Source organism: Macrotis lagotis, chromosome 2, assembly GCF_037893015.1.
Source record: "Macrotis lagotis isolate mMagLag1 chromosome 2, bilby.v1.9.chrom.fasta, whole genome shotgun sequence".
Taxonomy (NCBI): Eukaryota; Metazoa; Chordata; class Mammalia; order Peramelemorphia; family Peramelidae; genus Macrotis; species Macrotis lagotis.
In genome coordinates this window covers 194,993,275-195,007,095 of record NC_133659.1, presented here as the reverse complement: position 1 = coordinate 195,007,095, position 13,821 = coordinate 194,993,275, and the positions used below count along the sequence as shown (strand labels likewise).

The 13,821-nt window shown below is 43.0% G+C and overlaps 1 protein-coding gene across 4 annotated transcripts in view; it reads left to right on the top strand.

Moving 5' to 3' along the window:
* Positions 1-13,464, top strand: part of MPP2 (MAGUK p55 scaffold protein 2) — a 34,836-nt gene extending 21,372 nt beyond the window's left edge. For 2 of the 4 annotated variants that reach the window (XM_074224254.1, XM_074224256.1), the window contains 7 exons: positions 2,109-2,240; positions 2,529-2,634; positions 2,722-2,790; positions 3,113-3,274; positions 5,456-5,658; positions 6,512-6,640; positions 10,153-13,464. In XM_074224254.1, the coding sequence (XP_074080355.1) occupies positions 2,109-2,240; positions 2,529-2,634; positions 2,722-2,790; positions 3,113-3,274; positions 5,456-5,658; positions 6,512-6,640; positions 10,153-10,329 (978 nt within the window). In that variant the 3' untranslated portion in view covers positions 10,330-13,464. The remainder of the gene's footprint in view (positions 1-2,108; positions 2,241-2,528; positions 2,635-2,721; positions 2,791-3,112; positions 3,275-5,455; positions 5,659-6,511; positions 6,641-10,152) is intronic. The other 2 variants (XM_074224253.1, XM_074224255.1) reach the window with 1 other exon arrangement.
* Positions 13,465-13,821: the final 357 nt, after the last annotated feature.

The window sequence follows — 13,821 nt, the reverse complement described above, 5'->3', positions numbered from 1 at the left end:
ACGTATGTTGCACAGATGTGTAAGTGGTGTGGGCATGCTTGAAAATGTGATGTAGAAGAACAAAGTTGGATTTGAAGTCAGGATAAGCCTAGGTCTAATCCTTCCTCTGGCCCCCAAGCTTCCTAGCTATATGACCAAGGAGTCCTGTCAGACCCTCAGATACCCCATAAATGAAATGGAGGTAATTCAAATAATACCCACTTCATAAGAAGCGGGTACTATTTGTTGGCTATCAATGACATGAGATCAAGAATGTAAAGCATCAACAGATCTTAAAATCTATAAAAATGTCAGCTTTCTTCCTCAAAATTGTATATACCTTGTACATTCTTACACATTTGTATGTATCCTGTACACAGTGATTCCTTGCAAAACATGTGCATCCTTATATGTGTGTATATCCTTGCACATGCATGTGCATCTTGCAGATATGGTGCAGCTTTTATATGTGTGTACCCATGTGCATTCTTGTACATGTTCATCCTTATAAACACATTCCTGAATATACTTATGCACCCATGTACTCAAAACATCTTTGCAAAGCATGTGTATTCTTGTACATATTGTGTACTAGTATATATGGGTACATTCTTGTATATACATGTGCATTCTTATAAATAGGCTGCATCCTTATAGGTGTACATCAGTACATGCATGTTCTTTCATGTACATGTACATACATCTTGCACACATATGTTGTGTGCTCACTCTTTAAAATGTGTCCTTATATGACCGTATACAGAGGTGCACATTCTTATGCATATGTTGCACCAATGTACATGTATATGTCCTTGTGCATGTGTGTGCATTCCCATAAACATATTCTTAAACATGCATAAGCACCTATAAAATCAATGCAATCTTGTAGGGCATGCACATTCTTACACATGTGACTCCTTGTATATATGTGTGCATTTTTGTATATATGCTATACCCTTGCATGTGTGCATCTAAAATTAAATGTTCATTCTTATATATACATGTGCATTCTTATAGATAGGCTGCATCCTTATAGTGTACATCAGTATGTGTATGTATATAGGCATTTACATGCCTGTATATCTATGTTCATAATGTCACACATGTCATTGTACATAGGTATAGTCTTTAAATTCCCTTAAGTGTATGCCCTTGTACATATGTATATATATCCTTGTATATTTGTGTGCACCTTTTTATGTGCATATATTTCTCTAAATATATGTGTGCTAACTAACATATACACATCGTATACTTATTTGGTCATTTTGGTTGTGTCTGACTCTTTCTGACTTCATTTGGTGTTTTCTTGGCAAAGATACTATAGCAGTTTACCATTTTGTTCTCCAGTTCATTTTACAGATAAGGAAAGTGAGGTAAACAGGGTTAAAGTGGCTTGCCTAGGGTCTCACAGTAAATGTCTGAGGTCAGATTTGAACTGGAAGATGAGTCTTCCTGACTGAGGGCCAGGCACCCTATCCACTGTGGTGCTACCTCAAAATCCCTTATATATTTGTAGATATATGTATTTCCTTGCACATGTGTATGGCATGTATATGTACAAACCTGTATGGAATGATTCTCCTTGGGCCTGCCCCTCCCTAGACTGATAGCCTATGAGTTAGTATATAGAAGGTGCTTCATCATAACCCAAGGCCAGTGAGCAAGAGTGGGAGGAGATGAGGGACCTATCTGGATGTGGGCTTTGCCCTCTCCCTCTCTGTGTCTAAAGGGAGATAAGGAGGAATGATAACCCTGCCCATCAGCGGGAGGAACAAAGACAGAACTAATCTACCGACTGCCTTTTGTTCTGGGTAGTGAAAGGAGCCTGGCAGTGGATGGCAGAGCAGGCAGAGACAGTGACATGCCTCCTTAAAGGGGCAAGGGCTGGTGTGTGTGTGTGTGTGTGTGTGTGTGTGTGTGTGAGAGTGTGGCTGTCTCTGTGTACTCTCATTTTCCCCCAGTTTTCTCCCTGGGAATTTAGAGGTTAAGGGTTGGTGATTTACTCAGATCCTTGGGACCCTTGAAGGGTGAGGGACACTTATCCTTTCCCTACCACTCCTCTCATGGGTTTCTTATGACATTATGCCTCCTTGATTCATATATGCTTCTCCTCCCCCAACCCCCAGGTGTTTGTCAAATGCCACTTTGACTATGAGCCAGCCCGGGATAGCCTGATCCCCTGCAAGGAGGCTGGGCTGCGCTTTTGTGCTGGGGACCTGCTCCAGATCGTTAACCAGGATGATGCTAACTGGTGGCAAGTGAGTGCCCTCAGGCCCAACCCATGCCAGTGCTTGCTGTCCCATGGAAGTCAGGTCCTCTGCCCCAGTGATGCTTCACATTTCCCCTCCCCCCCCATCAGCACTCGGCTGGTCCACTTGAGCAGGTGGGTGCTACAACTGGAGGGAAAGGAGACATGAACATCTCCACTGAGGCTGGTCTGCATCTTAGGGATGGTATCAGAAGCTGGCTAGATGGGAGGGAAAGAGAAGGGGAACAGGAAAGATATGAAAGTTCCTAAGTCTGGTGGGCATGGGTGGGTGTTTCAGGCATGTCATGTAGAAGGGGGAAGTGCTGGGCTCATCCCTAGCCAGCTGCTGGAGGAGAAGCGGAAGGCCTTTGTCAAGAGGGACTTGGAGATGACACCAACCTCAGGTAAGCTCTTTGGGGAAGGGTCTTGCCAGTTTTAGAGTGTCATGAGAGCCTTCCAGGTTTACCTACTTTTCTTCTCCTCATTTCTAGGTGCCCTATGTGGGAGTATTTCAGGAAAGAAGAAGAAGAGAATGATGTATCTTACTACCAAGAATGCAGGTAGGTGCCCTCATGCTTGAACACTGCCCATCTTTTCCTGTACCTTACCCTCTGCTCTCATGGTACCTCCCATATCACCTCCCTTAGTGTTGCATGGAAACTGTTTATCTTAGTGTTCTTTGTGTTCACCTTTTCCTTGGGCCCTATCTTCAGGTCTCTTTCCTAGGCATTTTCTTCCACCAAACACATGACCACTGGGCCCCTGGATGCCATCTATGGGCGTTGCTTCATCTCCCTCTATATTCCCCTGTGACTTTGCTCCTTTCTTCCTTTTGCCCTGCTGTATCCATGCTGACCTGATGGCTGGTGTGTTGGTCCTCAGAGTTCGATCGGCATGAGCTTTTGATCTATGAAGAAGTGGCCCGGATGCCCCCTTTCCGCCGGAAAACCCTGGTCCTGATTGGGGCACAGGGTGTAGGGCGACGTAGCCTGAAGAACAAGCTCATCATGTGGGACCAAGATCGCTATGGCACCACTGTGCCCTGTGAGTTGACCCTGCGGTGGGCACTATAATCCAATATGGCACCAGGCTGAGTACTGGACTGAGTTCTTAGTCCCAGGATTATTGTTTATCTTTGTTTCATCCTGAGCACCTAGATCTTTACATTGTCCAGGGAGGACTGGGAAGAGGCAGTGTGGAATAGGAGGTAGAAAACTACCTGAAGTTAGAAACGTTCACAAGTTCAACTCTCACCTTAGAAACTAGCTGTGTTTTAGATCCCCAGTTTCTTCACCTGTAAAATGAAGGAGTTGGTTTTGATTATTTTAAGTTCCTTCTAACTCTGATTCTCTGATCTTATGAAATGTGAATTGAATTAAAATGGACACTATGTTTGAGAGAGGCAGCTAGGTGGTGCAGGGATAGAATGCTGGGCCTTAGACTTCATGAGTTCAAATCTGGTCTCAGACACTTAATAGTTGTGTGAGCAATTCATTTAATCCTATTTGCCTTAGTTTCCTCATCTGTGAAAAGAGCTGGAGAAGGAAATGGTAAACCACTACACTATCTTTATCAAGAAAACCCCAAAGGAGGCCAGGAAGAATCAGATATGACTGAAAAATGACTCAACAACAACAAACTGTGTTTAGAAAGTCTAAATTTAATCAGCATCTAGGGTCAGCTTAGTTATACCTACCTCCAGGGTTCTGAATAACCCTACTTTGAGAATGGATCCACAGGGAGAAATGTTGAGGAACAAAGGATGAGAGAGGGACAGCTAGAGTATCTTAAAGGGAGTAGGGGAGACATCAACATTGATTAAAGCATGGAAACTGAAGTAGTTCATTAGTGGCATCAAGGTAATAGAACTGGGCGTGGATTCAAGAAGAAATGAGTTTAGATTTTCCCTGAGACAATTATTAGCTGAGTGATCCCAGGCAAGTTGAATAATCTCTATCTGCCTCCGTTTTTCCACCTAGTTCACAGGGCAAAATCGGATGATATTGGTAAAGTGCTTAAAAAACCTTAAAGCCCTATGTAAATTTATAATGTGTGTGTGTGTGTGTGTGTGTGTGTGTGTGTGTGTGTGTGTGTGTGTATACACACACACAAATATAGAATATATTGTAAATATATATCATATATTGAGTGTTATTTATAATTATATACAGTACACATTTTCTGAGTCATTTATCAGTTGTGTCTGATTCTTCATGACCTTATCTGGGGTTTTCTTGGCAAAGATACTAAAATGGTTTGCCATTTCTTTCTCTAGCTTATTTTATAGATGAGTCCTATTTTATAGATGAAGAAACCAAGACAAATGAGGCTAAATGACTTTCCCAGGATCAAACTAGCAAGTGTCTGAGGCCAGATTAGAGGCAAGATGAGTCTCCAGTACTCTATTCACTTCACCACTTAGCTACATATAATATTTATATACAACGCAAAAAGATATTTTATATATATATGTGTGTGTGTGATATGTAATATATTGTGTGCATATGTATAATATACAATATATATGTATATGGAATTTATATATAAGTAGTAATAATTTGTCATCATCATCATAACTGCCACCACAACTAACTACCACCACCACCACCATCATCATCCTAGAAAGATCTGCAGTCAGATACATCTGGAACTGAATCTTACTTTGCCTCATGTTATCTTTGTGACCCAGGGTCAGTCATTTCCCCTCCTGGGTCTCAGTTTGCTTGTCTGTAAAATGACAAGAGTTGGGGTCCATGATTTACAAGGTCCCTTCTAGCTCCAAATCCTAGTAGGCGATGAAATACTGTTCCCCTGATTGTTTGGTGAGTGTGCACCCTCTGCTGAGGATCAAAGGGCACTGCACCATCAGATTGGGGACTGCAGCCCAGCATTAAATTAAGTAGTATTAGATAAAATATAACTTTCTTAACCACTACTCAAACCCCTTCCTCAATAATAATAATAATAACAACAACAATAATAATAACTTGTATTCATACATCTTATAAAGTTTGCAAAGAGTTTTATAAACATCTCACTTTGTTCCCTCCATTTAACAGATGGAGAAACTGAGGCTGAGAATAGTTAAGTGATTTGTTCAGAGTTACACAGCTAGTAAGCATCTGAGGCAGGATTTGAACTCAGGTCTTCCAAATCCTATGCTCTATGCCATTCAGCTACTTCAGTGTTTGTTCATGCATGTTTACCATTCTCCCCACCTGCCAGACACATCTCGTCGACCTAAGGACACTGAGCGGGAAGGCCAGGGCTATAGCTTTGTGACACGAGCAGAGATGGAGGCTGACATTCGTGCTGGCCGCTACCTTGAGCATGGAGAATATGAAGGAAACCTGTATGGCACTCGAATTGATTCCATCCGAAATGTGCTCAGTGCTGGGAAGGTGTGCGTGTTGGATGTCAATCCTCAGGTAAGACACTACCTTGCTTCTACTTCTGGCTGGCCGCCTCCTGACTGCAGGCCACATCCCCATCTCCAAAAGGGCCCTTCCTAATTCCTGGCAGCAGCCCAATCCTGAAAGATCCTCTCTAATACTTTATAACACTTTTCCCATGACTCTTTCCTCTTTCACCTTCATTTCCTAATGAATATTCTATGATAGCTATGTCTCCCTTTCCTGGGAGCAAACTCTGACTTCATAAAGTCTCTCTCTTTTTTTTTTTTTGGAAGACACTCAGAGTTGTGATTTGTCCAGGGTCACACAGTTAGTAAGTGTCTGAGGTCAGATTTTTAAGTCAGTTCCTCTTGACTCCAGTGTTATATCCATTGAATCACCTAGCTGCTCCTGACTTCATATACTTCTTTTTTTCTGTGTGTGTTTTTTCTTTTTGTGAGGCAGTGGGGTTAAATGATTTGCCCAAGCTAGTTAGATGGTAAATAATCAGGTGTCTGAGGCTGGATTTCACCCTAAGTCCTCCTGACTCCAGAGCTGGTTCTCTATCCACTGTGCCACCTAGCTGCCCTGACTTCATATACTTCTAATGCTTTCCTTGGGCAATACCCTATCCTCCAGGGACATTCTGTAACCTCATATAACACCCTCCATCCATCCCTGGAAACACTCTCTTTTCTTCTCTTTCTTTTTTTCCTCTCTCTCATCCTTTCTGTTACCTCTTTATCAAGTCAGCTGAAGATCCTGTCTTTCAATTCATATTTCATTTGAACCCTGAAGTACCCTCCCCAGGGGTAAGAGATATAATATTGGGGAGGGGAATAAAGATTAAGGAGTTAATGCTGAATATCCTTTTCCTTCCATCCCACAGGCAGTGAAGGTGCTAAGAACAGCTGAGTTTGTCCCGTACGTGGTTTTCATTGAGGCCCCTGACTTTGATACCCTGCGGGCTATGAACCGGGCTGCCCTGGAGAGTGGGGTGGCCACCAAACAACTCACGGTGAGGGGGACCTAGAAGGGAAGTGGAAAGATGGATATAGTGATTGGAATACAATGTGAAATAGGGATATGATGACTTGTGGGGAGGCTGAGTAGCAGTAGGGGGACCCAAGGAAGTATGGGTAGATGGTCATTCTTTCAATCATTCATCAAACAGTCATTAAGCAGCAGCTGCTATGGTTGGCCTAGTGGGGTTATAAATAGGTGAGATTAAACTCAGTTTCTGCCTCCAGGATATTTCATAAGCTATATATACAGAAACAAATGTAATACAAGACAAAATATTGTAAGAATTCAGAAGAGGGAAACATCCCTTCTTGGTCCAGGAGATCAGCAAAGTCTTCATCAAGGACATGGAATGTGAATGAGTCTTTGAAGGATGGTCAGGTTTCTGGCAGATGGAGATGGAAGGGAGAAGCATAGGTTGAGGTGAGTTGGGGTTGGATCATTGATTTGAGCGTGACAATGAGGAGTTTTAACTTTATTAGAGTGATATAGGCAGTTACTAACAGTTCTCATAGAGTAACAGGATAAAATGGAGCCATAAAAAAATTGGTTGGGTATCTGAGTGGAAGATGGATTGGAGCCCAATTAGAAGGCAATTAGAGGGGTCAAGTTGACTCATGCTGAGGGTCTGAAGTAGAGTAATGACTTTGGGAGTGAGGTAGAGGTGGCAGATTTGATATTGATGGGGATAAAAGACCAAAAGAGAAGGGGCCAAAGGCCACACAAGTGTTTTGAGCATAATTAACTTGTAGGATAGTGGTACCATTGCCAGCATTAGGGAAATCAGGAAGAAGAATGACTTTAGTGGGGAAGGTAATGGATTCGGTTTTGTATTTGTTAAATTTGATAACTGAGTAGAACTAATAAATGACAGTCCAGATGAATAGGAAGAAGAGAGTGAAAAAGGAAGGAAGAAGGGAGGGAAAAAAGAAAGAAAAAGAGGGAAGGAGGGAAGAAAGGATGGGAGGAAAAAGAAAGGGAAGGAAAGAGAGAATTAGAAATGGAAGGATGGCAGGAAGAAATACTGGGAAGGAGGGAATGAAGGAAGAAAGGAAGGAAGAAAAAGAGGGAGGCAAGAAAGAAGAGAAGGAGGGAGGGGAGAAGGAGGAGAAGAAATGAATGGGAAAGGGAAGTAAAAACAAGTATTTATTAAGCCTCTGCTAAGTTCTAGGTCTTGTGCTAAGTGCTAAGCACTCAGCAGATTGGCAGATAGTCTATATTATTCCCCTTTTACAGTTGAGGAAAATGAAGCAGACAGAGGTTAAGTGACTTGCCATGGGTCACCAGAAGAAAGGTTAAAATCAGTTCCAAATACAGAGAAGTTAAGGAGAAAAGGAGAAAAAATTCCTGGGCTTTTGGATTTGTTTGTTGGTCCTTTTTTTGACCTTAGAGGGAGAAACAGTGGTAAGATGTGTGAGGATAGAAATCATCAGTAAGGGGCTTGGCAATGAATTTGTAAGCAGGGAAGAAGTGAAGGGAATGAGTATGGAATATCTTCTTGAGAAGTTTAGCAGTGAAAGAGGGATAAAAAAAAATAAAAGAACCCTTTTAGATGTAGTCAAGAGATAGGAACATTTTTTTCCCTTCATGTTTGCAGACAGGAAAAGAAACCAGTGCAGAGGATGAGAATGAGGCAAAGTCTAGTAGAAGATGGGCAGAACTAGACTGGAGAACACTGGTGGCATGGTTACTTGGCAAGAAGGGCTATTTTTCCCCTGGGAGAGAAGAGAAGAAACTGGATAAAGACTGAGAAGCAGAGAGAAGGAGAGTAAAGTCGGATGGTATAGATTAGCTCTCTATAAAGTAGGAGGAACCAAGGATGTCTTCTGAGAATGTAAGAGCCAGGACATTTAAGTGGGACTGGGAACTCAGAGTTAGTGAAAAAAAAATTGGATTCATCACAGTAGAGAATGCAGTGGAAAGACACCAAGAAATTAATAATTAAAAAAACCTTGCTGAGCAGAAAGAAGCCCATTTAAGCCAAAGATCTATGTTTGCTCCTGTCAGCCTACTTTGAGGACTTCTAGAAATGGAAGGTGGTACAGTGGATGGAGTGCTGGTCCTGGAATAAGGAAAATTCAGGGATTCAAATCTGGTCTCTGATACTTACTAGCTGTGTAATCCTGGGCAAATCGCTAAACTCTATTGGCTTCATTTTTGTCATCTATAAAATAGGCTGGAGAAGTATCTTTGCCAAGAAAACCCCAAATGGGGCCTTAAAGAGTTAGACATGACTGAAAATGACTGAACAGTAACAACAAATAGGAAGGAGGTTAGTTTGGCTGGATCAAAGAGTATATGAAAAAAACTAATGTGTAATTGGATTGGAAAAAAAATTAGATTGGAATCCAGTTTTAAAGGGTCTTAAATGTCAAGCAGAGGAGTTTCTATTTGATCCTGGAAAAAGGGGAGTCACTGGACCTATTAAGGAGAATGACATAGTTAGATCTATACTTTTGATAAGTAAATGAAGGATATATTGCAGTAAGGAGACAAGGCAGAAACAACAATTAGAAGTCTATTACAGGGGCAGCTAGGTGGCGTAGTGGATAAAGCACCAGCCTTGGAGTCAGGAGTACCTGGGTTCAAATCTGGTCTCAGACACTTAATAATTACCTAGCTGTGTGGCCTTGGGCAAGCCACTTAACCCCGTTTGCCTTGCAAAAAAAAAAAACCTATTAAAAAAAAGAAGTCTATTACAATAATTCAGGTGAGAGGTGATAAGGACCTGGGCTAGGATGGTGGATGTATGCACAGAAAGATGATATGAATGCAAAAGATGTGGGAGGTAAAAGAGAGTATGTGGAGTGAGGTGGAGAGAAGGTGTGAGAATAATGACAAGAGATGAATCAGGTGGGAGGCTTATCCAGATAATGAGCTCTGTTTTGGATATGTAGGGTTTAAGGTGCCAATACTACCCAGTTTGAAATGTCCACTTGGCAATATGAGATGTGGAACTGAAGCACTTTGAAAGACTGGGGATTTATTTATCTATCTAGGGAAGTTATCTATCTATCTATCATCTAGGGAAATTATCTATTGAAGCCATATTTCTATCTTCTATCTAATCTATATATATCCATAATCAATCCAGGGAATCTGCTATCTGTAAAATAGAGTTAATGGTAGCATCTCCCTCACAAGGTTGTGAGTCTCAGATGAAATCATATATGGAAAGTGTTTTGGACCATGTAAATAGGAGCCAGGATGCTGACAATGATTACTTAGTGGGTTTAGATAGGAATGCCCCTATCCTGGAAATCATCTTCCCTCAGTGTAGGGAGTCAGTGATCCCTTTGACTGGCACCATAGAGGGAAGACCCAGAGGGGAAGGGATTATCCAGCCCAGTTGTCCTGGGACTTTCTTTCATAGATTTTCAGTGAGGAATAATGGGGGGGGTAGGGAAGTGGGAGAGGTGCTTATCCAGGGGAGGGAAGGCAAGTGGGAGGGAAGAATGGAGTGGGAAGGGGAGTACCTGACTCAATGGATTCCCTGGGCCTGGGCAGGAGGCAGACTTGAAGAGGACAGTTGAAGAAAGCAGCCGGATCCAAAGAGGCTATGGGCACTACTTTGACCTCACTCTGGTGAATGACAACCTTGAGAGGACCTTCCGAGAGCTTCAAACGGCGATGGAGAAGCTGCGGACAGAGCCCCAGTGGGTGCCTGTCAGCTGGGTGTACTAACCCTGATGCCCACAGCTGGCACAGGGATTCACATCCCCATTCCACAATCCTTAGTCACTCAGACCTCATCCTCTGCCAGGAGGTGTCCTTGGGCATTCTCTGTAGAGGCCCCCCACATCCCTTAGCCCAGCTCCCTTGGGAAGCTGTGTCCACTCCTTGGGATAAAATGCCAGGTGGGCAATGAAAGCTAGCATCAGCTCTGAAGAAACTTTCAGGGTAAGGTATGTTCATGGGGTACCTTGGTGCCCAGGTGCTGCCCACCCTTCCCATACCTGTTAGCTATCAGCCTACCTGGTGCCCTCTCCACCCCTCTCTAAGGGACCACACTGTGCTTAGGAGGGTGGGGGAAGGGGAGAAGCCCCCCCCCAAGGTGCCCATCAGTCCATAAATGAGAAAATATGACACTTAGGTGAGCATCAAGGTTCCCTGTGCCACTTTATTTAGTCACCTTTTCTCCTCAGGGCTAGCCTAGATCCACCCCTACTCTAGTGCCCTTCCTACAACTAGTCACTTAACCCTGGGATCCAGGGATGGGAGAATTGTTATGTATCCATATAAATGAGCTGGCCATTTGGTCCAGACCTGCCTAGGAGCTAGTTCTGCCTGGTGCTACCCCTAAAACCTGGAGAAAATGGAAGCACATGACACCAGGGCCCAAGGTGGAAAACGGGCACTATTCTCTTTCTGAATATTCCTGGAGAGCAGAATGGAATCTGTTATGAAAGATTCCCAGGGGTTAACCTCTCTTTCTCCCTCTCCTGCCCTCCCCCAAGTACACAGCAATTCACTGCCGAAGACTCCCTTACTATATCTTCCAGACCCATCAGCCCTGTTCTTCTCCAGTCTCACCTGGGAGGTACTGGGAAGGGCAGGAAGACCTTGGCCTTGAGAAAGGAAAGCTAGACCTCCTATATTATTTCTGCTGAAGATCTCTATGAACTTGGAAAATTGAGAGAGGGACAGTCAACTTCATGATCTGGGCCCAATCTTTCTTTTTGTCTTACCAAGGGCTTAGGCTTTCCTCCTTAACCCCTCCAGGCAATCTGGGCACTGCCCTTTTTCAGCTGACAGGGCCTGGCTCTGGGAGTCCTACTAGGAGGGTGGAGATAAGAGACCTGGATGTTTTGAAGAGAATAAGATGGAGAAGACCAGATAGGAGTGAAGCATGAAGAATGGAGCTGCTTCTGCCCATGTCACACTGACCATATGTATCTCAGACATATATGGGCCTCTTTTTCAGAGGAGGGATGGATTATTTTTCTCAAGAGGAGAAACTTTGGAGTCTGTAATAGGATTGAGGTGGGTGGTCCCTATTTCTCCTTTGTATTTTGAAGGTCCCTCTCCTTAAACTGGGAGAAATTCCATATTCCAGAGTCTTAGAAATCATCAGATTTTTATCTTCAATACCTTTTTTCATGCCCCATTCTCCAAATATGTGAGGGCACACAAGGACCCCCTAATTTAGGAGTTTGGAGTAGTATTGAGGGCAACTTTGTAAAATAGAATTCCCTTTAAGAAAAGAATGCTATCTTAGAATATCCAGGGTCATTTCATTTATTACCCTGCCTTCCCATAGGATAGCCCTTTTATTCCACAGGAGCTAATAGGATACCCTGAAAGGAAGGGGAAGAAAAACCTAGCCTCTCTCTGGTGTTCACTTTTGGGGCCCCAGTCTTCATTTCACTCTACATCCTTACCCTAACTTGAGGGCCTAGCTAGTCCTTCTGTGTGTTTAACCTCAGCTTTCTTGCTGCAATGTCAATTTAAGCTGGCCCCTGAACCACTGTGCCCCCTGCACCCCACTGTATTGGGAAGGGAGGGATGTCCCTTGCCAGGTGGCCCAGGAAACTAGTGCTCCTTAATCCCTTCTTGGTGCCCCCTTCTTGCTTAGAACCCTGGGCAGGCCAATGGTTCCTTAGCCTATTTCTGAAAGGAGGAGAGAAGCATATAAGAGAATTGAGTAAAGAGAGAATAAACAGACTTATTTATTACAAATGGTAGAAATAAATTCATTAATATGTAAATATTACTTGCATAACATAAGCAAATGAAATGTGGAGGGTCTGGCAGCTCTTAGCCATTTTCTTCTCTGCATCTTATTTGCAAAGATCTACATATACCTGTTTTTTTCTTTGTTTTTTTTTTCCCCCATCCCCTCCTGTTGTCTTCTGGTGGAGCCTATGGAGCCAGTGGGAAAGGGAAGAAGTGATTCCCTATTGCCTGTTGAACTAGTCCCAGTTGTCAGAGATAATTTACCCCTCCACCTTCCCATCCCCCAGGAGGGGTCCAAACAGCCTCTAACAGAAATTCCCATCTGGGGACTTCAAGGTCCCTTTCAATCCTGGTTTTTGTGATCTTATTACAACATTTGCCCTTTCCCCCAGAGGGAGGGGGAGACACAAGAAATAAATTTGTCCCTGGTTCAGGGAACCTTGCAGAATCCACCAGTCCCTGTGAACCCAAATCCTTTCTAGCCTTGGGATCCATTCTCAGAGATATCACAGAAGTAACCTATACAAGTCTCAGAATCTCTCCCTTAGGCTCTTACTTCCCCATTGAGCTGGTGGGAGGGGAAGAGCTGGGGCATGGGTACTCGAGGCAATCTAGAAGTTGGGATCTTCAGTTTTTATTTCTGTCTTGGTTCCAACAGTGGGATTATCTGCCATTCTGACTGGAGAAATTTGGAGAAATCCAGTAGGCAAGCTGGTAAAATAGAATTCCCTTTTAAGAAGAAAATGCTGTCCCTGATAAGATAGACCTTCTTTCTGGGGAGAGCCTGGAAAGTTGTTGCACCATCTCTCTAGGAAAGTGAGGTCTCTGTAATGACTATATAATACAGCTTGCTATAAATGGAAGCTTTGATGAATGTGATGGATAGCACTCTTAAGCCCTGAAATACCTTATCTCATAGTCACACACAAAGACAGACAATACATATACACCCCTCTGGAGACATACAAATGACTCTGGTGTATGGAATAGAATGGAATGAAACAGACTAGTATGGGAATAGTGAGTTTTTCAAGTGCTGCTTATAATTGAAATGTGTAATGGAGTCCATTTAGAGAGATTGGGCAGTGAGGTGGCATCATAGTGCAGGCTTTTCTTCCTGAGTTCATTCAGCCTTAGACATTAGCTGTGTGATCTTGGGCAAGTCATTTAACCCTGTTTGCCTCAGTTTCCTCATCTGTAAAATGAGTTGGAGAAGAAAATTGCAAACCAACTCAATATTTTTGCCCAGAAAATTCCAAATAAAGTCACAAAGAGTTGGACATAACTAAAACGACTTAACAATAGGAGGCTTGATCCCTGTACAGTCATATGGGGAAATCTCATACTTTTCCTAGGAAGCTCATGTTCATGATGTATAAGGATAGAACTAGCCAAGAACAGTTCACCCTGTAATTGAAGTGATACCTTCTACCTTGATGCAGCACATTAAGGTTTCACACTTATTTGATACCATTCATCCTCCCCTTCCCAACATATGCC